The sequence below is a fragment of the Falco peregrinus genome, chromosome 2 (assembly GCF_023634155.1).
Source record: "Falco peregrinus isolate bFalPer1 chromosome 2, bFalPer1.pri, whole genome shotgun sequence".
In the NCBI taxonomy this organism is placed as follows: Eukaryota; Metazoa; Chordata; class Aves; order Falconiformes; family Falconidae; genus Falco; species Falco peregrinus.
The window spans coordinates 11,924,468-11,951,664 of NC_073722.1; the positions used below are offsets into that span (position 1 = coordinate 11,924,468).

General features: G+C 38.7%; 1 protein-coding gene across 1 annotated transcript in view; it reads left to right on the plus strand.

The window, feature by feature from the left end:
- NAA15 (N-alpha-acetyltransferase 15, NatA auxiliary subunit) overlaps positions 1 to 27,197 on the plus strand; it is a 46,601-nt gene that overhangs the window by 7,199 nt on the left and 12,205 nt on the right. The window contains exons 2-15 of the mRNA XM_055794923.1: positions 6,445 to 6,529; positions 7,415 to 7,519; positions 8,232 to 8,389; positions 10,813 to 10,947; positions 11,118 to 11,271; positions 13,590 to 13,709; positions 14,338 to 14,433; positions 14,569 to 14,675; positions 15,074 to 15,146; positions 17,155 to 17,324; positions 19,705 to 19,857; positions 21,959 to 22,087; positions 24,458 to 24,671; positions 25,845 to 26,038. Of these exons, the coding sequence (XP_055650898.1) occupies positions 6,445 to 6,529; positions 7,415 to 7,519; positions 8,232 to 8,389; positions 10,813 to 10,947; positions 11,118 to 11,271; positions 13,590 to 13,709; positions 14,338 to 14,433; positions 14,569 to 14,675; positions 15,074 to 15,146; positions 17,155 to 17,324; positions 19,705 to 19,857; positions 21,959 to 22,087; positions 24,458 to 24,671; positions 25,845 to 26,038 (1,893 nt within the window). The remainder of the gene's footprint in view (positions 1 to 6,444; positions 6,530 to 7,414; positions 7,520 to 8,231; positions 8,390 to 10,812; positions 10,948 to 11,117; positions 11,272 to 13,589; positions 13,710 to 14,337; positions 14,434 to 14,568; positions 14,676 to 15,073; positions 15,147 to 17,154; positions 17,325 to 19,704; positions 19,858 to 21,958; positions 22,088 to 24,457; positions 24,672 to 25,844; positions 26,039 to 27,197) is intronic.

The window sequence follows — 27,197 nt, forward strand, 5'->3', positions numbered from 1 at the left end:
TATCGTGCGTTGTAAGCGCACACCTTGGCTAATGCAAAGACCAGCTACACTAATGCTTTCTGCTGCCAAAGGTCTTGGCATTGTAGTTGCCAACGTTGCTATGTGATGCTGCAAGCGTACGTGTTCATGGCTGCTACTGGGAGAAACTGTGGAGTCTGCTAAGGAGCACATCCCTGTACTGTAGTTGAAAGGATTTGTCCACCTTGGTTCTCCTCAAGCCTCACAAACTCTCAGGGGAGAGGATGGCAGAGCGTGGAATCCCTGAACTGTTCTGGTAGAGCAACCCATCATCCTTTCTCCTGGGGACTTCCAGGTGCAAGTAATACATTTGCCTGTGCCCATGTATATTATCAGTTGTCCTGTCTGGTGACTCTTGTGTATGCTGGGGAATAGTCTGCAGTGTATTGCCTCTTACGATAACATGGGCCGTGTCTCCTGCTGAGGAAGAGGAGCTGAGCACATTGGATTGGTGATGAGAAGTTTTAAGTTTGCATCTTCACTGTCTCTTGTGGCTGAATCCAATTTTGGTACTCGTTTGGTGAAGAAAATCGCATTCTTTGGCTAGGCCATCATAGCGTTGACTAAATTAGGATGTTTGCTTTAATGAAAGGAGTTACAGTCACTGAGAATGGATTTCCGATGGGGTTTTTGGTGGTGTTTTGGCATTTGGGTTTTTTGTTGGTTTTGTTTGAGGGTTTTTTTAAAACAACTTGAATTTGCATTCATTTTAATGCCATTAATTTGCAGATACAGGAGTCTAAAAAATTGGTGTTGTGGGGGTTAAGTGTGACGTGGGAAAATATGTCATCTTCAAAGAGAAAACAGTTAAAAAGTTTTTCACACTGTGCTTTGTAAATTTCTGTCTCTTTTAATAAACTTTGCATGCTATTGTTCTGTTACTGTTCCAGTTCAAAGGGCATAATGATTGAGAATGTGATCCCATCCCACATGCCTGGGACTGATTTTTTACTCTCGCCCCATTCTTGTAACTAGCTGTGCTCCTCCAAGTAAGAATAAAAAGCAAGCAGTCACTTAACACCCCAGTGTTCCCATTTGTGAGCTTGGGGAGCAAATGGTACCTTTTTTGCTTTGGAAAAACTTCTAGTTTTGCATGCGTCCGGCTAAGAAGACAAAAGGCAGGTTCTCCTGTATGATGTTCTGCTATGACTATCTTCAGCTTGCTCATGAGATGCTTTTGGGTCTGCTTCTCACCTGTTTAATCAGCTGCAAAATCCATCCTGGATGGACTTTCATGAGACTTTTTTTTTTTTTTTACTACTGCAAAGCAGTTTTGAAATGCTCTTGAACGTTAGATTGGATATACGCATCTTCTCAAGTGCCCTTCTAGAAAGGGAGTTTTCTGCTTTCTGTGTCATGATCTAGGTGATTCTTTGCTTAGGTTAAGTTAAGTCATACCTGGTGGCAGTGTAGATTCACTGGGCTATGAAGCTTCTGGTAAGACTGATGGTAACTCCTGGCATTGTGCTTAGATCTGTTGTTAACTGTTGATGTTACTGAACATCCAGAACACTTCAGTCTGTACTTGTAGTGATGATAAAATGTCTTACAAATAGCAAATTTAAGTTGGGATGGCTATTAAATATTTACTTGAGTTACTAAATGCTTGCAGGACAGGAAGACTGCTTTGTGATAAAAAGAAATTGCACTTCTGGAAGTGAATATGTGCAAAATATTTCATGTGTAATGGCAGAATCTGGTTTGCCGTGTGCTGTGTATTTGATGCTGAGATGCATACCTGCATGTCAAAATACTGCACTTGACTATTATCCTTGCTTTTTAGTTGAAAACATATGTACTTGACCATTAAAATCTGTGTTTTGAGAGAGGAGGAATATGTCAGAGGTAAAATGTGCTGCTTGCTTACAGGTAGCAATGAATTAGAGCCTACTTCTCTACATTGCAAACTTACGACCGTCAAATTTCTAAAATGCATTTGTGAAGATGTATTTGCTTATGCAATATATAAAGAAAGCAATGCTGAATTAAGTTTGGGTGAAAAGTCATCTCTGCTATTGTCAGCAGCCCTTAGGAATGCAACTATAATCAGTAGCATGGCCCTTGCATATAACCTTGCAGGTAACCAGAGTAGTTGTTTAAGAATCAAGTCAGTCTTATTTGCTAGCCATAGGTTTGGTAACGAGGTTTAGAAAGTAGGTGCACTAGAGGGGGAAGATTCAAAACTGGATTATCTGTGGCAAGGGGGGAACAAACTCCATCTAGCAGTTAGCTGTCTAGACATAAGTAAGCCATAAATAGTGAAATCTTTTCACCTTTCTTTATGGCAGCCATCAAGGAAGAAATGCAGCGGAATTCACTCGCACTTGGCATGCTGAGCCATGTGTAAGACATCTGCTGGCCAAAGACTGATTTTGTGCAGATGCCCTAATACAGTGAAGGCATCCAAACACCAGCACGTGAGCCTTCTTTCCGCCTCAGACTTCAGTTTCTAGAGAATATGGTCTAGCTGTGTTCCTTACAATCGCAGTCTAGTAATCACCATGTATACAAATCCATTGAATAAATACTTTGGAGGCGAGGAGAGCTGTGCAAATGCAAGTTCTCTCCTACCTGCTATAGTCTTGCATGATTTTGAAGGAGTCTGACTCTGTCTGCTTCATCTTATTAATTCTTTGTAGAATTGCATTGGAGCAGGTGCTATTTCCTTGCTATAAATACGGAAAATGAGTTAGAGTATAAAAATAGTTTTGGTGTGTTTGGAGTAGGTTGTAAGTCTAGCCATGACATGTATAGAAAAGCTTGTTAGATATTTTAAAAATCTGGTAATTTACTAAAGGAAAAGCTTTGAAGGGCAGCAAATGTGTAATAGATATTAAGTGCTGATAGAGAGCTACGTTCTTTTGTTTTAAAGCATTAACCTTACTTTTTTAGAAGTTTAGCTTTTATGTTTTTTCGTTGCATGATGTCACAAACCATAGCTGGAGCACTTGTCTGTCAAGCGTCACAAGAAGGCTCTTACTGCTGGCTTTGGAAGTGTATATATGCAAGAATTCAGCTTGGAGGAGGCAACCACACTTTTGTAGCGGTCTCTGCAACGGAGAAGTATGTTACTTCTGCAGAACAGCTGTCCCAAAGTAAGGGTTGGAGGCCTGGGAATGACTACTACAAGCTGTTCATCTGGGAGGAAACAAACTACCCAGATGAAGACCATTTCTGCTTCCAGCAGCGTCCCAAGAATACTTGAGATGTCACCATTCCTACTTGTTAATATTTTTTTTAATTACTGGTTCTTTTTTCTCCTCTTACTCAGAAACTACTGATTCCCTTAGGGAATTTTTCTCCCAGGCTGTGTATTATTCATGCTCATCTTTACTTGTGTTATTCTTTCTGTTCCTCCTTTCCCCTTTTTGGTATCTACTGTCTCCTTTTTCTTAAAATTTTTTCTTTTGTGTTTCTGCTCCTTGAAGCCACAGTTTCACCAAGGTTTGTACCACCCATGGTGGCATATGCTGCATTCCTGACTTCCTTCTCTGTCGTACACACATTTATTTAAGGTTGTTAGTCCGTAACCTCTTTGGAGAAGGGGATAAGTATATATGCATGGCTTCAAGTAGTAAAATCTTAGCGAGGTGGTTGGACCTGCTTTGATGAAACAATCTCTTTTCTGAAAGAGGATGAAGCATGACCTCATTTTCATTTGTTCCCTTCCTTTCACTGTCAAAATAATACAGTGTACATAGAATACATACATAGAATAGAGAAACTTATAAAATGACACAATTTGAAATGGTTCCATTAATAGAATGAAGTAGGCTTGAAGTATTAATCTGAAAGGCTGGAGAAATTCTTCAACTTGTCTTGATGGGAAAACGCCTGAAAATGGAGAGCTGATACTTTGCTGGGGATTATGTGCAGCTATGGCTGGTTCTTTATTTGGTACTTCAGGCGATACACGTACACGATCAGTTCCTGATAATTTATTGGTCCTACCCAGTGTCGTCTGGGTTGATGAGAACCTTTCTGTAGACATAAGTGGGTATAAACTTATAAACTTTTCCTCCCTGCAGCCTAAAGGGAGAACTTGTTACAATTCTGGGTGAGTTTAATAATGCAAGGTACTTTTACTCTGTGAAAAATCTATGTGCAAATTTTCCTGTGCTTAGCATATATGTACCATCCTGGCTGAGTTTCCTTAAACTTCAAGGTGAAAGGCTGGTTGTTAGAGTATGTAAAATGGAACTGTTTAGAGATAAGATTTCATAGAATCGTAGATAGCCAGCATCAGAGCAGCTGTACTTAAAGGCAAATTGCAAAACCCCTAAGTACCCCTTCTCCTTGTGGCAGTGCCTTGGTTCGACTCGAGACGTGTTCTTAAGTTCCTGCGGCTGCACCACTTTTGTGACAGGTTTTGCTGCTTTCACAACTACCTAGGTGGGAGCAAATGGAGGTTCTGCTTTCAGGGAGGAGGCCTGGGTGGTAACTTTTATGACTGATGATTTCAATTAAAAAAAAGCTTGACCCTGTTGTGTTGTCACCTGTAAGCTCTGTCAGCTGTGGCCAGTGGCTGATTAAAGTGACTCAGCCAGCTACTTGAAAGCAGGTAATGACTAAAAGGTGTGAATAATAACCAGTGAAGTTTAATAAAAATACAAAAAAAAAAAAAAGCCTACACAGATTTCCTCTTACCTAACCCTTAATCTTCCTTTGGCTAGGTGGTTGCCCTGCCAACTTTTCCTGTCCTTGCTGACAGAGGGTGTTGTCTTTTGGAAGTGTTCAAAGTCAGAGTTGGATAGGGCTTTGAGCAACCTGATGTAGTGAAAGATGTCCCTGCCTGTGGCGGGGACATTGGACTAGATGATCTTTGAAGTTTCCTTCCAGTCCAGACCATTCTGTCGCTCTTTTGTTGATACATTCCTCTTTGAGTCAGTCTTGCTTTGGATGCTCTCTCTGGGCATCTTCCTTTTTCTCCTCTTCTTTACTTTTCCCATTATTTCCTTTCTCCAAAAGTTGGCAGCAGGGTAGGGGGAGCAAGATCCTTGGTTTGTGATGCCTCTTGGTCTTTAGCGTTGATACTTCAGTGCCTAGCAAATAATACATCCACATAGTGGTATACCAGTTTTTTACACCTTTGAAGTTTATTGTTGGTGTCTCCATCTGTGCTTCGGAAGAGAAAACCGGATGCTGAACAGCACCTTTTGTGATGCAAAAGCAATGTAAAGCAGAGAAGTTGAGGTAGATAAGCCATTTTCTTTTTTGAGCATTTCCATAATATCCATGTAACCTTTTAAATTTTTATTCTTAGGATTTTCTGCTTGATGACCTGACCTGTTGGGTCTGCCTCTCCGGACTTTTTTTTGATGGAAATGCTTGGAGAAAAAATGGTGTCAATACGTGCTTATTAATGCTCTTGCGTAGCTACTTTGGAGCAGTGAGGAAAGGTGGAATCCTGAACTATGACTGACTTAGGAGGACTTGAAAACTTGTCCACTGTACCTAGTTTTACACTCCTGTCAGCCGTGCTGCCACCAGAACTGCTCAACTGGAGCCAGTGAGGACCTGTTACGGAGTCAGTTACCATAGGATTTGGGTCTGTGCTCAAGCAATGTGTGTTTCTTGATTCTTAGACTCAAGTTGGGGCATTGGTATCACAGTAAAATGAAAACGAAGAATTTCCTAGGATTTGCTTAAGTGACTTAAAGCATATGAATTGGTGTTTACAACATTACTTCTTCCTCCTTTGGCTTCAATTTAAAGATTAGCACGGGGAGTGGATTAACAGAAGTAAAATACTAAAACTGGTTTTAAAAGTTTGTTCTGTGTGCCATTTTGCATTGTCATCTTGTGTAACGAAATGACTCAAACACAGGTCAATCATTACAGCTGGATATAATAAAACTGTAGAGGAGTGTTTTTAATTTCCAGAATGGCAAGATAATGTTAGTATATCCCAGTTTTGAAAGTTTGGATGTGTATGAGAGATGTGGTATTCAAATTGATAGTAAGAAGTTGCTTTCAGAGATAGTTTAAGCCAAGTTCCGATTTCAAATTTTTTTCTCGCTTGTATGGTTGTTGGAGGTTATCTCGTGGTATTTCTCTGAGAGATAGTTGAGCCAAAGTGAGTTGAATGCTCACCAAAATATGTTATGACATGAGGTTTGCTTTTATGTTATTGGAAACTTGAATCTTTGTAGGCACTTAACACTTCCTGTGGCATCTTAGCCAAGGAATTGCTGTATGATAATGATCTTCAGTTATACATTTAAGTTCATGTTCTTACTAACATATGCTTCTTTTTTTCAGGGCATGTGAAGTATTTTTAATGTCAGGAAGCACATTAAACAGGGTTAACTAAAATATTAGTACATTTTCTGAAAGGCCTAGGTGCACTGATGCCTAATTTTGGGGGTGCAGAAATAATTTCACTTTAAATTGTTTTAATAAATGTATTCTGCTTTTCTTCAACAGAGGTGTTACGAACATAAGCAGTATAGAAATGGTCTGAAGTTCTGTAAACAGATCCTTTCTAACCCAAAGTTTGCGGAACATGGAGGTAAGTTTTTAAAAATGGCATGTGCTCTTTCCCCCTATGCTTTAGGGTGGGGTAATAATTTTGAAGTCTTATATTTATAGCATTTTATAGTTAACCTTTTGCGTTTAAAGCAGTAAGGGCATCCAGGAGCATGCGCCATGTTAAGCAGTTATCGTTGCTAAGATTTGTAATTTTAAAGACTGGTCTTACCAGTAGTCATAGCTTACCATTCTTTATCTTTGTGCTGCAAGTCTAGTATTCATCATAGCACAGTGCATGTTTCTTAATACAAGTATGTATTGCTTAAATGACTTTTCAGGGGAAATTGTTATTCACTCATGTAGACGTGAAAGACAAAAGGAAGAGATTGGTTATTGTTCAGCACTGTATGCCAGTCAGGTCTGTGGCCTGCTACTTTTTCTGAAGGAATAGCCTTACTATAAAAGAAGAAAAAGATGTTTGGTTCTTAATACTGAGTTGAGAGTTTCTTTCTGCTGTCCAGAAATTTTCTTTTTCCTTTGCCAACTAATTTGGCATGGGTGGATGTGTGGAAGTCTGTGTTGTGAGTAAATACTTTAGTTATAATGCTTCTTTGCAGAGGAGGAAAAATGAAAACACTCTTCAAGATATTTGTAGACCAGACAGTTTTTAAGTGCCTTTAAAGTAAAACGCTGCTTCACATTTTGGTGGAAGTGATGCATAAATTTTATTGTTGTAGGTGATGTACTTAAGTGAATGATCTGCCAGTATAGTTTTCCATGTGAAAAAAGAATGCAAAATCTTGGTGCTGATAACTGAGTCTAAATTTGCATTTCTACTGTATTTAGAGTTGCTATATTAAGCTTAAAACCCTATGGAAATGACTGATACTTATTTAATCTTATTATTATTATTATTATTTGTTAGAGACCTTGGCAATGAAAGGACTAACATTGAACTGTCTAGGGAAGAAAGAGGAAGCTTATGAACTTGTGCGTAGAGGCCTAAGGAATGACTTGAAGAGCCATGTCTGTATCCTTTTTGAAACAGCTTTCTTTTGTGAATGGAAAACGGTTTATTTCTACAACTACTTGATTTATAGAATAGCAACAGAAGCTAGTACCATTAGGCTTCAAACTGTAAGTTCAGAATTTCAAATTTTGTTTCCAATACATCGCACTTTGTCTACCCTATCCAAAGGGCAGATGGTTTGCAGTTACCCTTGCAGTCACAGTTGGTTCAAATACTACTCTGTCATGTTCCAAGTACTTTTTTATCATTAAGCTGCAACTCTAAACTGGTGGTGGGCTGAACTAGGCATTTTAAGTGTGTGATTTGCTTTAAAAACATCAGTAGTTGCCACTACATTGATAAGGACTTGTCATATACTTAGAATGCAGAAAGTGCAAGCACTTCAGTTGTCTAATATAAACTCTTATTCAAAAATGTGTTTGAGTAAGCCTGATAGTCTTTTCAGAGAACCTATTACTTTATTTCTTCCCCTAGTACATGAAACTACAGTTTAGAGCATCTTATATGTAACCTGTACATACAATGGGCAAGCAGTTCTCTGTCTTCAGTTTGCAGCTGGTTTTTACACAGCTAAAGAAAATTGTAATGGTTATAATGTTACTGTCCATTTCTAAAATGGCTTAAGAGCTTTTCAACAATTGCTCTCTGTGCTGTGTTGGGTCTTAATTTCTCCCTGCTCAAATTCAATAGAATCTTTAACAGAGTTTTCCAGGTTGGCATGTCTATGGCCTTCTTCAGAGGTCAGACAAGAAGTATGACGAAGCTATCAAATGCTATAGGAATGCACTGAAATGGGACAAAGACAATCTTCAAATCTTGAGAGATCTTTCTCTGCTGCAGATTCAAATGAGGGATCTTGAAGGTTACAGGGTAAGTACACATATTGCATTTATTATAAACTTCTAGGGAACTGCAGCAAAGGTGACACATTGTTCAGTGATGCTTCCAAAAACAATACAGTTAGATCCAGTGTTAAAACTGCTACCCAGTACTTTATGGCAGTAAAAGCAGATGTGCCACTGAGCAATTTCTGTACATTACACTGATTTAATGGCACATTAAATGATTCTTTTTCTGCTCAGTGCAGAATTGTTTGCTTTTTTTTTATGCTGTATAATCCAGCTGTAGATGTTCCCCAGTCTTTATTTTTTTGGAAGCATTCCTGCAGGTAAAAGGCAATGTGTTCAGATGATGACTGTTACTCAGGCAAAGGAGTTTCTATTTTTTTAATAACTTTTTACAATATATCCTTCCTCCCTTAAATCGGTGACCACCGGTGTTCTCTTGGCAGTGGGTAACAATGCAAAACAAATGGTATGCTGCATGGAACATCATATTTTGCTTCCCAGCCAACCTGGGCATTAGTGACAGCTCCTTTGGATCCAAATCTTTCCCTGCATTTCCCGCCATTTCCAGTGTAAGATTGTGGATCGGAAGTCTTGAATATTCCTCTTTTCTTGATTTAATACTCAGAATGTTTAGGTTACTGTATTGTTTTTTTCTATTTATTTTTTTAGTAAAGCTGAACACAGTTTGGTGACTCAGATTGGAACCCTCTTTCTGCCTGTTAATGCAGCACCCAGTTACTTGCTGCCTTGCCTCAATTGTAAAGAACAATACAGACTTTCTGTTGTCTTCTCTACAAATGCTGCTCCTAATGTAGTTTTATTTTTTTTCTGTTGTCTTGAATTGTGAGCTGATGTCTAGTTAGACAATACCTTTATTTCTTAAACTAGCAGCTTCTGTTTAGTTTGCATGTTGCAGAAATGCTCGTGTGGTTCAGGCTTAAGTCATAGTTGCTGCCTGTGATCCGTGTATGGCTCAGGATTAGACAGAACAATGACTATAGAAGACGTGTTTGTTACCTACTTTGCCATCCAGAGAAAGATGACAATGCTCACCCTAAATATTTATAATTCAAACATTAATCGGGGGGGAAAAAACCCCTTAGATCATCCTAAATTACATTTTTTGTGCCTGCAAACTTGTTTGTTTTTCAGCTGATGTAGTCTGCTGTAGTAAGATACTCCTTTTCCCTGCAAAAATAAATGTTTGATTTTTTTTACTTCAGAGACCTTGGATGATGATTTAAGTCAGGTTTTCATCTTTTCAGGTTTTCCTTGCACCTTTAAAGTTGTGGTCATTAAAGCACATTAGTTGATGTCTTCATTGATTATTTCCTTTTCAAATAAGGGTAATATTAGTGTGCCAAGAACACGTTTTGTTCTCAAGAGCCGTGTGGAACCATCTGCTAACATAGGTCCTCAGTGAACTTATTCCTGAGTTAGGACATTTCTTAATCACAGGTTTTTTTCATATTAGTAATTTAGAAATTTGACTCTTCTTGCTGAGACAAGACAACCAAAACTTAGCATAGGTGCCAAAATTAATTTACAAATGTACTTTCTTTTGGCCTCTGAATAAATGTGAGTACAGATGCATAATTGTTAAACACACAAGGAACACGTAGTTACAGAATGCATTAAGGATTGAATGTTAACATGGCAGTTTCTGAAGAATGTGAATTTACTCTCAAAACTGGGAATAAGGTTGTGAGTGGGTGGTTTTCCTTTGCTTTAACTTCCACCCTCTCCTAATTTATAATATTTTTAGTCATCTTCATTCTAGTCAAACTGCTGCAACTAGTTTTAGTTTTTTGTTAACCCCTACTTCTGACTGGGCTTTTTTAGTAGGCAGTAACGATTTTTTTCCTTTTTTTTTTAATTACTTGAAGATGCCTTTCAGAAGCCTGTAACAAAACAAGCAATAACTTTTCCATCAGATTAAACCAGCATGATACCAAGCAAATCTGTTTCATCTTCCAGCTGTAATTATCATCTTGCCAAAGAACAGGGATGCACTTGCGTGACCTACTTCACCTAACAACTCTTGTAATGATTTAATACATATGTACTTTCAAGGTGGATTTGAAACACCAGGGTATAGTTAATGTTCCTGCAACTCAAACCAAAGTATCCTTAATTGCATCCTGTTCATAAGCAGTAATACAGGAAAAGCACGTGCCATACATCAACAAAGTTAGTCTGACTTACAAGTATTCGATTGGACCTGATGTGTTTTGTGTGATGGTTTTTTATTCAGTCGAGACCATCATAGTGTTTTAAAGGTTATTCTTTTTTTTGTGGTTCACAAAAAAACAATTTGCACATAAAAAACTTACTTTTGGTGACATTCCTGAAATATTAAAGAGTACTGAAGACAGAATGTTGCCTAATGGATTCTACAAAGCATTAGAATAAAGTCAAGAAAACTAGTAGCTACTTTTTTTGCAGGAAACAAGATACCAGTTGCTTCAGCTTCGACCTGCACAGCGAGCATCATGGATTGGTTATGCTATTGCTTACCATCTGCTGGAAGACTATGAAATGGCAGCAAAAATTTTAGAGGAATTTAGGAAGACACAGCAGGTAAGAGGGTAACATGAAATTCCTCTGCGGATGGCTGCGTAAGCTAAAAATAAAACTTTGCTTCCTTTCATATTGTGAAAACTTTATGCTGTTCCTTTAGCTAAATGAATTAAATCCCAAATGCGTCCTAGAAGGCTGAACTTTCCCATGTGTCTTGTTTTCCTATCTAGACATCACCTGATAAAGTGGACTATGAGTACAGTGAACTGCTGCTGTATCAAAATCAAGTCCTCCGGGAGGCAGGACTATATAAAGAAGCCTTGGAGCATCTTTGTACTTATGAAAAGCAGATCTGTGATAAACTGGCTGTCGAAGAAACTAAAGGTCATTTCTTTTTGAAGATATATTTAAATGTATAGTATACAATGGAATGCCTGTACTGTCAGCTTTTCCCATCTTTTGGAACTTTGTCTTTGATTTGGTTTTGTTTAATTCTGCTGAGGTAAAGGGCTGCTTGCCTTGCAGCTCTTTGGTCCCCATCATACTCTTCTTCCAGGCTGATAAGACGTCAGCAGAGTACAGACGTACTGTTCTGAAACTTTTGAGCTGATGAGCATTTCAGACAGATGATCCTGAATTGATGTCCTGAAATTCTGTTTGGGTAATGTACCTGGACCCGTGCTATTACAGCCTTAATAGTGGTCCTGACAGGGAGACCGCTTGCCTGAAGGGGCAGAATAATCTTTGGCAAAGTATAAGGCTTGTAATTGCACTCGGTCACTCTTGCCGTGTACGGAAATAGGCTTTTTAGCTGGGTAACCCAACACAGGCTTTTGTATTGTAATCCTGGTGTATGATATCGTAGCAGAGCAATATAATACTCTATATTCCATAGCTGGAATTGAACGGTGATGGAAGTTCATTCTTACGGTTCTGTTAACAGGTGCACTTTTTTTAAAAGTATGCTTTCTTCCTCCTCTGCTTCATGCTTGTACAGTCCTTCTGTGAAACTTCCAATCTATTGAAGGTACTGTTTGTTCACGGCCCACACTGGAACCTATTTGGATGATTGCTTGAAGCAAAGAGAAGTTCATTTTTACTCTATAATATTATTCATGTAGGTGTTGTAGCTAGCTCCCTATTTCTGCTAACGATAATCTCACTGTCTTGCAAAAAGAACCTAGGAATTGAATAGTGACAGTATTATGGAAGGTGTGTGGTACTTCCTCAAGATTGTTGCAGACACCTCTCTACAGTTGCTGAATATGTTATTTGGTTTGCATATAAATGGAAATGAATGTAGAGATTACAGTATCACAGACCATTTTTTAGAAATAGTAGCAGGAGTTTTGGTTAAGAACATACTATTTGTTCTTAAGTTCTTGATAAAAGTCTGAGGCTCATACTGAAATAGGATTTTGAAACAGGACTTAAAAAAATAAAAAAAAAAAAAACAAAAAACAAAACAAGCCACACCACAAAACCCCAAACCAACACAAAACCTTCTAGCAAGTTACCAGAAAAAAGGGATGGAAATACTCCTTGCAGTGTCTGCACTTTCAACGGGGTGTAATGGATTCATTTTTTGGGACACAGCTACTTCTGTGTTGTTTGGTCTAGCTTTGTTGCTGTGCATACTACAGCAAAGCATGCTAATAAATGAGTGTTGTCTACAGATTTTAAGTGCATGTGCAGAAGCCTTTGTGGATGAAGTACAACTGCGAAACACTGATAATAGTGTTGGCATTTGCCACCATTATATAAAAATTGTAACTTTCACCTCGGAGAAAGAATTTAGGTTTATTTTCCAAATTCGGTCTTGTTCTCAGTGAGTGAACTACTGATGTTTTCCGTAGCACTAGATACCGCATGTAGTCCTCAAGTTCCCCCTATCTATGGGGAGCAGCATCGCTTGACAGAATTATGTGACATAGGGAAGAAGAGAGGTAATGCTGACAAGCGTTTTCCTCTTGAAATTGGATGAGAAAATCTTACCTTAATCTGGAATGACATTGTGTGACCTCTGGTGTGTAATCTTGTAGGTGCCTATTTGTATTTGCTGATAGCAAAGCTTTGTAAAATACGGTTTCCCGTTGTGAAATTGGAAATTGACTTTTGTTTCAACTCCAGCACCAGCAAAGATGCTCTATACAGTTGTTAGATCTAGACTTTATTTTAACGTGTGTCTTGTAATGAGGTATCATTAAAAGGAAACTTGCTTGCAGAATCTTGAGAATTCAGTAATCAGATCAATGTCTTGATTTCAAACACTGAAGTTAAGTTTTATGAAATACTAGACCGAAGAGCCATTCTTTTATGGGCCTCTCTGCAATTTTCAGTTTGGTTTTCAAGATGCTATATACATGAAATACCACGTACTGCTTTTAGTTGCCTTCTGTAGTAAAAACTGCACTTAAAAGTAACCCATCACTTCAGGAAGTGAGAAAAAAACCCACGTGCATCTGGCTTTTAACATTAAACTTTCAAGTAAGTTTCAAGAATTACTGGCTGAGTTGCAGAATTGTACCGTAATTGTAAAAGCATATACGTCAGCTAGTCTGTGATGCCACTATGATCATTTTTTGTAAGAAATTAGAATCTACGTTGGGTTAAGGATTATCTAATCTTTTACTGTAGAGTGATTAATGTTATGCTGCTTCAATATCGTTACCTGAATTTAAAACTTCCTGGATTTCACACAGGAGAACTCCTGCTTCAGCTTGGCAGACTTGAAGAAGCAGTTGAAGTCTACAAAGGACTGCAAGAAAGGAATCCTGAAAACTGGGCCTACTACAAGGGCTTAGAAAAGGCACTTAAACCAGGTAACGATGCAATATGTTGTAGTAGATAAGCTGTTTCTGCACATTCGGAATTTTTATCTGTATCAAAATCTTGTATTGCTCTAAATAATAAAACTATTATTCAAAAATGTCCCCATTTAAGTTTTGCTTTTTAGTCATAGTGTGTAGATATTGTCGTAATTTATTCTTCTTTAAGAAAGGCTGGAAGTATTTCTTGTATTGTTACACTGTCTTATTTAAAACCAAAACAACAAAAAAATGTTTGTATGTGGTTGAAAGAATAGGATTACTTCTTAGAAGACAGTTTTAGTTCAGAGTTTTTCTTTTACTGTCTCCGTTACCTTAATCTTGTATAGTAGGTAATACAGGTTTTGGAAAAGCCAGCATGATTCTCCTGAATAGTTTTCTTTGTTGAAGTTTTTTTGCACAGTGATAGGGCAGGAATTCTTTTTAAGATGAGAGATAAGCAGTTAAGCCTTCCACAGCTCAAAGAGGAATTTACAGATACTGGAATTAATGTTTTTTAGGAAGTATATAGCCAATAGTTGCTATATATTCTGATTCTTTTTTTTAACCATATAGAAACCCCCCATCTCCCTTTCCCTTGCCAAAAAGGAAGGAAAAAGTAAAGTGTAAAATTCTGTTGCAGCTAATATGATGGAAAGGCTAAAGATCTATGAAGAGGCCTGGACTAAATACCCAAGGGGACTAGTTCCAAGAAGATTACCATTAAACTTTTTGTCGGGTAAGTGCATTTTTCTGAGCAGGTAGTGACCAACACTTGTGTGTGTTAGATAGTAATGTTTTAACAGCATAAACAGTCTGCAATTGATGAGTAATGTGTGGTAAAACAAAATCAACAGGTCTTTTTCCTCTCAAGGTGAAAAGTTTAAGGAATGTCTGGACAAGTTTCTAAGGATGAATTTCAGCAAAGGTTGCCCACCAGTCTTCAATACTTTGAGGTCCTTATATAAAGACAAGGAGAAGGTAGGTTTCCTCTCCCCCCCCAACATTTTACATGTTCTATCTTGTAGCTGTGATGCATTAAAGAGACGAAGGAAACTTTTTCCCAGTGCTCACTCAATCAGCTCTGTTGTATATAATGGCCTAGTATATCTAGAAAAAGTAAAGTGCAAGCTGGTAAATGTAGGAAGCTAAGATTTACTAATTATAAGCTGCATGAGTATTAACTGAGGGAGGGTTGTTCTTAATTTGTTAAAAAGAGAGGCAAGATCTGGTGCGTTCCCATATGTATAGTAATTCAGGATGTAGCAGAACTCTCTTAGCAAAAGTAACTATTTTGGGTAACACCAAGTAGCTCAAGTAGAAATAAAATTCTGCCTTGCCCACAGATTATTTTTTTTTGTCTTGTCTTGCATCTGTAGGTGGCAATCATAGAAGAGCTCGTGATAGGTTATGAAACCTCTCTAAGAAGCTGCAGGTTATTTAACCCAAATGGTGAGTGCTGAGACTGTCGTACTTCATGGAAGTAGTGCCTGGTGAAAGCATTACGTGACCATTCAGAGGCAGGGAATCAGTGAGGAGTGAAGAAATTGAGATGATGGGGTTTTTGCCCTAACACAGAACTGAACTAACTATCCTTAGAATGGATTTAAGCTGTCAGATGCAAAGTCTGTATTCAGAATCTAGTCACTTGTTCAAAAATACGTCCTGGACCTGCAAATTCATTCATCTCTTTGCAGTTTTGAGTTAAAGTATTCAGTTTTCAAGACTCAAATTTATCATTGTCCAAGAAGCTGAAATTTGAAAGCTATGTTAAGACTTTAGTTACAGAAATGTGAAATAAAAAGGTATAGGTACTGATAGCACAGTCTTCAGGAGGAGGGAGTTTTGGAGTTTTTGGTGGAGGCTGGGTTTTGTGTTCTCGGGGGGGCTTGTTTGAGATGTAAAAATGTTTTCCAGGTTTTCACTGACAACTGTTCTGTTGTGAGGTATGGTTATACATATACTGAATCCAAGTGTCATAGCTTCCTTTCTGGTAGCTTTATGATTTCTATTTTTTTTTTAAAGTCATTTGCCTAACCACTTTATAACGGAAAATCTCCAGGAAAAAAACCTCTGCATAGAATATCGACAAAGGATAGTCTTGAAATGTTGGGAGATGGATTTTAATGGTGTAATAATCCAGACAGCATGAATGACCATATACGTTAAAACAGGGGTCCTCAAACTACAGCCCGTGGGCTGGATACAGCCCCCCAGGGTCCTCAATCTGGCCCCCGGTATTTACAGACACCCCCCCCACCCCGGGGGTTGGGGGCAGGGAAACCAAGCAGCCGCAGATGACTGCCTGCCACTTAATCTGCGCGCCGGCCCCCTGCCTAAAAAGTTTGAGGGCCCCTGCGTTAAAACTTCACAGGATAATCTTAAATATGAAAGACATTTCTGTTGAAGCTATTAGTTATGTCCTTGCTTTGCAGAAACATTAATGTAATACTTTGTTACGAAGTTCTCACCTAAGTTGCCTTTTGTACTTTTCCCTGGAATTTAATATTATAGGCTACAATATAGCCACTTAATACCAGTTTAAATTTGTGCTGGCCTTTCAAACACATTGTGCTTTTCCGGTTTCAGGAAATGGCTTACTGTCGTTTCAGTTCAGTGTTTGCTTCGATACTAAATTTCATTCAAATTAACAATTTTTTGCTACCTTAAAATATACGAATGCATATAACAGCATGGTTAAGTTATATCATAAACTGAAGAACCAGCACCTTCTGACAAGACTAGAGCCCCCACACTTTTTTTAACCCAGCAAGGTGCTATGCTTCATAGTCAAAACTGCATAGTGAACGTAACTTTTAAGACTTCAGTAATAGTTTGAATTTTGATCAGAGCTCCCTAACTTTCAAAACTGATTTGTGTATAGGAATGTTTTCTAGGATACGTTTAGACAAACAGTGATGGTAAATTTGTCAAAAGTAGAGAAATCTTTTTAAAGCTAGGGTTTGGAACAGGCAACCTCTTTTGTTTAAAAATACTCAAGTCTATGGGTTGAAAACCTGTAAATACTGAATATACTGAAATCCTTTACATTGTTGCTGTGCAGTGCTTGTTTTCAGCAGGACTCTGCTATACCCTTCATCTAAAACAGTTTTAAGTAAGAACTCTGCATCATGCACTGCAGTCTTGCATATCTGACTATCCTGATTAAGTGAACAGTTGGAACAAAATGCAACTTCCTTCTGACTCAACTCACTTTTCCTTTCCCTTAAAACCACAGTACAAGAAGGGAATGGTATATGCTCAGGTCTTGTCAAGCCATAGACATAGAAGTTAATGGACTTACCGGGACCCAGGTGATTGGAAGCACTCCCAGGTCTGCCCAGGTCTGGTGTGACAGAGGCAGAATTAACTTCAGTGGCTGTATTTATAGCAGTCTGCTTCTGGCATGTTGTTTTAATAAACTGAATGACAAAACGAACCCTCATTTTTCCCCCTCCAGATGATGGTAAAGAAGAACCTCCAACCACTTTACTCTGGGTCCAGTATTACTTGGCTCAACATTATGATAAAATTGGACAGCCATCCCTGGCTCTAGAATATATAAATGCTGCTATAGAAAGTACTCCCACTTTGATAGAACTGTTCCTTGTGAAGGCAAAAATCTATAAGGTAAGTTTGCTTATTGAGTACTAAAGCTAACTCAAGTCAGGTCACTGCTGCACTTGCACTGCTTGTAAGGTTTGTCCTCCATTGGTTCAGGTGATTCCTGCTATAGTAATTCCTTACAAGGTGCAGCTCACATCCCAGGTTCCAGCAGTTTAAGGGTACATGCATTACAGTCTCCACACCTGGTCTCTTTGGATCAGCCCATAGGGCTTAACATGGCAATGAACTCCTCCCCTTGCCCCTGCTCCAGCTTGGATTTATCCACAGACTGCAGTCCCTTAGGGTTATACCTGCTCCAAGTGGAGCCTCATCGCTGAACCACTCTGAACCAGGGGTATATCTGCTGTGGCATAGACTTAGCTGCAGCCACAGTCACTTCGAGGCACACCTGTTCCGGTGTGGCCTTATCCGTGGGCCTTGACCACAGACCTGCTCCAGCATGGCCTCGCTCACAGCCCCAGTCCCTTCGGAAGCAAACCTGCTCCAGCATGGCCGCACCCCTGGCTGCGGTCCCTCCAGGGGTGTACCTGCTCTGTTGTGGGCTTATCCATGACAACATGCTTTGAGGTGCTCCAAGCCAGACCTCATGCACAACTACTGATGCTTCAAGGTGTACCTCCTGCAGTATGGACTTGTCTATAGCCACAGATGCTTCGAGGTGTACCTTCTCCGACATGGACTTGTCATTGGGCCACAATCCCTTCAGGGGTATACCTGCTGTGGCACAGACATAACCACGGCCATAGGTGCTTCAGGATACACCTGCTCTGGCATGGGCTTATTCATGACCACACATGCTTCAGGATGTCCTGTTCCCAGGTAGACTCATCCACAGGTCACAGTCCCTTTGACTCCAATTCATGCTGGAGTTCCAGCCTGTCCAGTACAGCAGCACAGAAACAGCAGCCATGCCCTGGCCATCTGCCAGCCCAGGCACATCTCCACTGCTGTTATCAAAATGCTCCCGGGCACCGCACAACAAGGTGATAAGCAGTGCAGGAGCACAGCGAGCAGCAAAAGCAAAAAAGCAGCCGCTAACGAGCACCAGACTAATACACCGGAAGGCAAACAAGCCCCATGGCAAGTACAGAAACCTGTCTTTTAATAGCTAAACAACAATAAATTCAAACTAGCACATTCCATTCATATCTGTTGTTATCTCGAACCCTTGGAGCCCTTCGTTGGGTGCCAAAAAGCGCTGCTGTGGCTTAACCCTGGCCAGCAGCTAAGGCCCACACAGCCGCTTGCTCGCTCTCCTGCTTGGTAGGAGGGGGGAGAGGATCAGAGAGGTAAAAGTGAGAAAGCTCATGGGTTGAGCTAAAAACAGTTTAGTAGGTAAAGCCAAAGCTGCGCACACAACCAAAGCAAAGGAGAGAATTCATTCACCACTGCCCGTGGGCAGGCAGGTGCTCAGCTGTCCCCAGGCCAGCAGGGCTCCATCACACGTCACGGTTATTCGGGAAGACAAATGCCATCATTCCGAATGTCCCCTCCTTCCTTCTTCCCCCAGATTTATATACTCGGCACGATGCCGTATGGTATGGAACATCCCTTTGGCTAGTTTGGGTCAGCTGTCCTGGCTGTGCCCCCTCCCAATTCCTTGTGCCCCTCCAGCCCTCTGAGAAACTGAAAAGTCCTTGACTTAATATAAGCATTACTTAGCAACCGCTGAAACCATCAGTGTGTTTTCAGTATTACTTTTACATCAAATACAAAACAGGGCACTTACACCAGCCACTAAGAAGAAAATTAACTCTATCCCAGCTGTAACCAGCACAGTTTGTTATGATGGAAGACTGTTACGTATGCTTATACTTTCCTGTAATGTTTTTGATGTGAACATCAAAATGTTAAGGTCATATTAAGCAAAATACATGGAGAATCCATGGAAAATTACGTACTGAATTCTAGTGAGTTTCTACATAAGGGTATTATTTGGCTACTTGGGGTTTTTACTGTGCATGAAAAGCTATGAATGTTTTTAAGTAAATAAAGGAAAAACACTGCAAAATGTGAATTCTCAGTTTACAATTATATTTTCAATATTAAAAATCATACCAATAAATTTAACTGATGTTTTAGTCTTTCATTTGTTCTTACCCCCCTTTTTTTAACGACTTAAAAGCAATTTCTCAATTGTGCTGAAGTGTTATATCGGAATGGGGTTATGCAAAGTGACCTTCATGTATTTTTCAGGAGGAATGTCTGATGCCAAAAGGCTGGTAGTTCCGTAATAAGGGAAAGTAATTTTTCTTTTTTCTTTAAAGCTTTCCTGAAGAAAGCTAATGTCTAAAAAAATTAACTAATTGTATTAAACAGTAAGTAGATAAAACATGCATGTTTTCTAATCATTGAATCTCATTTTAATTTCTATCTCTTTAAGCATGCTGGAAATATTAAAGAAGCTGCAAGGTGGATGGATGAGGCTCAGGCTTTGGACACAGCAGACAGATTTATCAACTCCAAATGTGCAAAATATATGTTGAAAGCAAATTCCATTAAAGAAGCAGAAGAAATGTGCTCTAAGTTTACGAGGGTTTGTTGCATTTAACTGTAGATCTTTTGAATATCGTGGATGTAATCCCTTGTGGAATAACTTTTTGCGTTGACTTTCTGCTTACCTTTACTATAATCTTTCAAGTTCTGTTTCAGAGCAACTGTGGTTGCTTGCTTCACTAATGGCAGTCAGTATTAGGGTTTGAATTAACTTAGTTAAGCATAATTACGTAGTATTAAGTCAAAACTTAAAGCTTGGATTTCATTATTTTTGCCAGGTAGGGAAAACACAGCATGCCTGTTTGAGAGAGAACTTCTCAAATTATTTTTTAAAGTAGTTTTTGGGCTTGGTGTTGATTCTGTAGGATCCTTGAAAGGTCTGATAAAGCTGCCTATGTGTCACTTCTTTTGTAATGGTAGTAAGCTAGAAATCGGGCATCTCTTGGAACAAAATTTCTGTGTCTGCTAGGTGAGAGGCTTTCCAAGGTGCCTTCCTTGTGTGAACCAGCTCTCATCCCTAAGGCCATATCTAACAGTGATAAAGGGAAGTGGGCTATTGTGTCTTCCCCTTGCCCTGATTGCCTACCCATGATGAGTTAGCTGGCAGAAGAAGTTTGCGTTATGCAGATTGCTTAATTTCATGCATCAGCTTTTGTCCCTGCCGTAACCCATGCTAATAGGTTTGCTGGTCTCACAGGTTAGTTACTTTTTTTTAAAAAAATTGATTTTTCTTGCTGTTGTTCTTTCATAACTGGAAGTCAAAACAGCTCAATGTAGTCTTTCCAGAATATTTGGCAAGTGATAGTTTTAGAATATGGGTGATATCATTTTATGCTTTGTCAGTGGGAAGCGAGCAACAAGCTCTTGGGACCTACCTGCAGAAGTAAAGCATTTTTTGCTTGTTGTCCCATTTTTCCCTTCTCTCTTGAAGAGCAGGAGAAACCTGGAGGAAGGTAGGTTGAACAGGAAGGGGGGAGTGGGATGTGGATATTCATAAGGGGAAAGCTGCAGGATTTTGGGGAAATGGAGGCAGTATGCAGGCAAACATGGGAGAAAGGGCAGTTTGTTTTATATAAGCTTAGCTGTATGTAGAGTTTTTGATGCAAAACTGCTATGAGTCTTAATTGACCTCTTTCAATGCCTTAAGCAGCTTTCAGATGATGTCAAACAAGCAAGCATACCAGTTGCCCAAAACTGAACTTTAAAAATAGAATTTGCTGGTGGTGTTCTGTGTAATTTTTTTCTAATCTTTTTTTGCCCCTATGTCTAGCTTATTAATTAAAAAACAATAATTGAAGAAGACTTAAAGTAAGCATAATGAAAATGGAGCGAACAGTTTTTCTGATTTTTAGCTGCCTAAATTGGACTGGTTTGAAGACTGCCGTTCTGTCTCATTTGGGGCATTCTCCTTACCCTTCCATTTGATTATTATCTGTCATTTTCCAAGCTTTGGCTCTTGCCCGGTTTTGGCATTAAGCTTGAAAGGCATATGATGAGTTCTACAGATCTATGCAAGTATATATAAATACCAGATTTGGAAGACAACTGTCATCTCCTTCTTTAAATCGGGAGGTGTCAAAGCTACCAATATTCCTTTTGCTTTGCCACCGCTCTCTAGGACTGATCATATAAGAAATAGCCTATTACTACTGTCAGTTACTATGCTTAGCTCAATCAGCAGGTATCTGGAAGATACAGGTGGCAGTTTTAGTGTACAAAAAACAATAATTCTCAAGGTGTTCGTGTCATGCCACATGCTAGAACTTTTCAGCCATTTCTCTTCATGCTGCAATGTGTTATTTGTGCACCCTATATTAAAAACACTGAATATCTCGCTTATTCTAAAGATGAGGAACTGTTACAGTTAAATGCTCACTACCTGGCTATTCATTGTGTATTTCTGACTCTTCCAATAAGTGGAATATAGAGGAATTTATTTTTTTTTTTTTTTTTTTTTTAGTTAATGAAGAAAGCAAGTCCATCTTAACTGTGGCATTTCTGACTTTCAGGGCTCCAATTTTGAAATTTAGCATTCTTTTGATAGCCTCTTTATTTGTGCTTTTAATTAGAACAAGGTAACAGAAATGGCAGTTAAATTGAATAAGACTTATTTTTTTAAATAATGGTGTTTTTCCTTTCAGGAAGGAACCTCGGCAGTAGAGAACTTGAATGAAATGCAGTGCATGTGGTTTCAGACAGAATGTGCGCAAGCTTACAAAGCAATGAACAAATTTGGAGAAGCACTTAAGAAATGCCATGAAATTGAAAGAGTATGTATCTAGTTAAACTTCCTAGGTTGGAAAACACTAGCTTAAGTTTACTGTGCTGGTATGTTTCCTTTCTGAGCGGTACGAGGTATGTGTCATTTAGCTTCAGGAGAGATTTTGTTTCATGTTGGCTACTGGCGAGTTGATTAAATTACATTTCCTCCTCAAAATGGCAATGTAAACTATCTATTATAATGAGATTCTGTAAAGTCATTTGAAGATCCAGGAAAGAACAGAAAACTCAGAAATAATCTTATTTTTGGCAGGGTGTGTAAAAATAGGTGTTTGGGTACAAACCAAGAGTATGTGTACTGTAAGTCCAGAATGAACATGGCTGAGCTGACAGACCCAGCCTTAAAGTAAAGGGAAGATACTGCCTTCGTTATTGTTAAGCCACTGTATTTTAGAGGGAGAGAATAAATGTAAAAATCTTATCAAAAATATTAGATATCTTCTCCTTTAAACTGTAGCTTAATATTATTTTTTTTTAAAGAAGCTATTAGAAATATAAAGCCTTCTTAAAATAGAAATTGTATCCAAAAAGGGGAGGATACTTGCACATTAACTGCAGATCTGTAGTAAGGCTAGCAAAAAAATTGGGATGCACAACTTCTGAAAAAAAAATCAGTCTTGGTCTCGTTTTTTTAAGCACATTAGCATCTAGAAAAAAAGACCAGACAGCTGAGGGTGTAAATCACATGTTCAGAGAGGAGAACATAGTAGGAAGCTACGCCTCTTTGCAACAGAGAGGCTTAAGGAGATTTCAACACATGCTTTTCTGCAGAAGGGACTAGCCTGTGGAATATTCTTAGATTAGAACATACCAACAAAGTGATTCACCAAGACCATATTCTGTTCACACAAATCCTTTAAATATATTTGTGTAAATCCTTTTGAAAGAATTTGTGTAAGAAACTGTTAGTCTTGTAAATTGTCTCGTGTACCAGAAGAGGTCAGCAAATGAAGAGCTGATTTTAGGTCACCCTGAAAAAACATTCCAAAGGAATTAAGTCGCTGTGTTTATAATTTATTTATTAGATGAATTGATTGAAGGTGTGGTAGAGATCAGAAGTAAGATAGACAAATACGTTGCATTTGGAAGCCATCAACAAAGCTTTTGAAAGAAAAAGCAGTGCCTCTTCAATCTCTTAGGGGTACCGGTTATGCTTAAGGCAGTCTAGTTGATAAAATGTATTCTGGATTGCAGAAACACTTTTGAAGTCGTCCTTCACACCATAAAGTATCTGAACTGTCTCAGAAAAAGAAGGGAAGTTGATCTCGTGGATTTAATAGCTGGTTCACGGCTGGGAAAACAAGAGTAGGAGCAAATAATCAACGTATACAAGAAAAATAATTTATCATGGAGCTTACCAAGACGTGTCTCTGGGGTCTCCATTGTTTGATGTATCGGCAAATGATCACAGAAAGGGAGCAGTGTAAGGACAACACCTACAGTCTCAGTACTAAATAATAAAATGGCACATGAGACATCACGTTCAGCAGTGTACTTGGTGGAGGAGGGACAAGAAGAATGCCTATGCTTAAGTAGTAAAAGGTCTTACATGAATTATTGCTGCTCAGAAATCCTGGAACTGTTACAGACAGCGCTGCAAAAACTTCTGTGTTGGTGTGGAGCAGCAGTCAAAAGGACAGTGTTGGGAATTAAGGGAAACTTTTCTTCCGTTACATAAATCCGTTGTACTGTTTACATCTGAATATCACACCTCCTTAAAAATACTAGTAAAATATGTGCTGTGGAGTACCTTCTGACATGGAGAGATTGCAGCTGGCTTGTCACGCTTACTGTTTTATCCTCAGCTTTGACAAGCAACAGCTGAGTTTAGGATGAAGGTATATGAGATCATAAGCACATGGAGAAGTAAGTTGAAGAGGGGGATGACCCTCACTGCTTCTCAGACAAAAACAAGGGGACAATGAGGTTGCAGTGGGGAAAGCAGATCTTGAACAAAAGAAAGTACTTTCTTACACCTTGTGTGGAATTCCCTGCCACAGTATTTAATGGAAGTAAAAATTCTACTCTTGACTGAAAAAAACCAGAGCAGTTCATAGAAGAAAAATTCTTCTAGTACTTTTTAAATATGAATGTAGAACCTTTGCCCCTTAAACTGCAAATTGTCAGAGGGTAGTTACTGTTAAGAGATTGTGAAACGGGTGAATTTTGGTTCTGACCTATGTTGCCTTCTGTTCTTTTCACCATGACTTTATTTTTGGAGAGTTTTGTTAACTCGTATATTTGTCAAACAGCGGGCTTTTACTAAATTATTCCTCTGGGGAGTGTGTGTATTAGAAAAGCCAAGGTCAGTATCTGATTTGTTAATACTTGCTAAATAATGTTATGTTCTATTGTGTTAGCATTTTGTAGAAATCACGGATGACCAGTTTGACTTTCACACTTACTGTATGAGGAAGATTACCCTTAGGTCTTATGTGGACTTGTTAAAACTAGAAGATGTACTTCGACAGCATCCGTTCTACTTCAAAGCAGCACGAATTGCCATAGAGATATATTTGAAACTTCACGATAATCCCTTAACAGATGAAAATAAGGAACACGAGGCTGATACAGGTATTCAATCCTCGGGATTCATTAAATATGTAGTTTCACTAATTACTGGATATTTTATGGAAATCCACCTTTCTTATAGTTGTCAGTTGTAGTAGCCAAAAATAAGTTTTGTCACAAGTTGAAGTAGATGAACTGTAACTTGGCCTCCATATAAAAGTAGATGTTTTACTGAAAGTTAAAATAATGCCCATTTTAATTTTGGTTATGATAAAACAATTACGTTTTTTGTAGTCACAATTGTAAAACATGTTTGTGTTATAAAATGGATGGGAAAACACGGAATTCTCATGGTTGCTGGTCCATGAAATAACAGATTGAAGCAGGTGTGTTTGGTAGCTCTTCGTAAACATTTTATTAGTATGCAAAAAAGTTGTCTAGATGGCAACTTGAATTTTATAATCTCTTGCTTCTGATGTAAAAAATGATGTTCAAATCCATCAATTTCTTTTTTTTCTTTCTCATCTCTGATTTGAGAACAACTTACGTGATTATGGCTTGGAGCACCTCAGATGTTATGAGATAAGGGCTGTTGAATCCTTCAAGAGGAATTTGTCAAGTTTTAGTATTTCTCATCTCGGTTCATTTGTGTGGCTACAGGTTCAAATTAAGACAAGCAGAAGTGAAAAAGAATTCCTGGTAGCTGCTTTCCAATGTGTTTGAAATTATTTCTCCGTGCTTTTATTTGGAGGGAGGAGAGGATCTGAATATGAGTCAAAAGTAAGATGTCTGTAGGGCAATAAAAACAAAGCTGGAACTGCCTGTGCCAAGGTGCAACTGTTCCACCTTATTTTTGTTAGACCATTTAATTACTACGTTAAATATAATTCACGTTGTGTAATGCCTGAGGAATAAATCAGTGTGTATTGGTGTGCACTCTTACTCCTGGCACTGGATTTATGGAGTCATGCAGTAGTTACTTTGTTCTGCCTTTCAGCATGTTACGCTTCTGTTGAATTCCTATTGCCGTGATTTCACAAAGGGATTTGTGAATTGTGAAGCAGCGGCATAGACTGTAAAATCCTCTGTCGGTAGTACATAAGCTTTTACAAATGTAATAGCAGCATCACTAGTTAGTATTTATGGTGTAAAGATGATGATGCAGTCTGACAACTGATTGAGAATGTTTGTATTAGATGTCAACATTGTCTGGTTTTGCCCTTTGCATGTGTACAGCAAATATGTCTGACAAGGAGCTAAAGAAGCTACGAAATAAGCAGAGAAGAGCGCAAAAGAAAGCACAGCTGGAGGAGGAGAAGAAGAATGCTGAGAAAGAGAAGCAACAGAGGAATCAGAAAAAGAAGAAAGATGATGATGATGAAGAAATCGGAGGACCGAAAGAAGAACTTATCCCTGAGAAGTTGGCAAAGGTGCTTACTAATGTAATAAGAAATTCATAGAAATTTCTAGAAAAGTTACAGTGAGCACACGTACAATTTGAAAGCCATTCAGATAACTTGTTTATCTCTTGTATGGCTTCTCTTCACAGGTGGCATTTTAAAAAGAATTCTTTTCTAGGAGTAGTTTGTTGGATGTACTGTCAGTAATGTGATGAAATCACAGTTTTTGTGCCTAGTTCTCAAAGGCAGCGACTGAAGTCGTAGACATTTGCTACAGGTGGAATTATCTTCATGTGTGTGTTGCACTAACTTGTTGATTATACCCTATTTCTAGTTGATCGGATGGAAGTCTTTCTATTCTGTATGTAAGGTGATTATCATTCACTCTTTGTCCCATACTATTTTTTAATTTATTAAGCATAGACAACCTGTGAAAGAGGAGACACAGAAATACTGAATGCTTTGACAGCATTTGTTTGCATTTGTTTTGAATGGGGGCGGGGATAAAAGGATAAAGAAGCTGTTTGGAAATAGTGGTAGACTAGACCGAGGTGGACTTTGAGATCTGGGTTAAGAACTGTAGAGTTATATAAAGGGGACATGACCCAGAGGACTGTTCTTGGACTAAAAGTTGTTACCTGTAAGGAGCAGGAAAACTCTTGGAAAATGTGAGGAAAGGTAGTTTACAAAATAGATACAGACTGGAAAAATTAGTTTATGGTAATAGCAGTATAGTATCCTAGATACAGTATTTGGTATTTTCACATTACAAAGCATAAAGGCTGTTATTGGCTCTTGGGGTGATAATTGAAAATTGAAATGGTAAACTTCACTCTCTAGCCAGGAAGCAAGCGACTTAAAAAAAAAAAAAAACAAAACAACAAACTTGACTAGTCATTTAAGAATATTGTTGGTGTTCCCATTGTTTAGCTCACTGGTTGCAAGAAGGAGCATTCTAATTGCAGGGCTAGTTAAGATTGAAATGGTCACTATGGCATGTATTGAAATGGAGTTCTAGAGGAGAGAGAGATGTCATGGGATATCCCAGGAAAATCTAGGCAGCCCCCAAGATTATAGGGAATAGTCGCAGCTGTATAATGCATTCCTTTGGTAAATCTCCCCTGGTTATATTACATGTAATACCAGAATCGTGATACAGACACTTCCAAATTCGGTTGGTTGCAAGTGC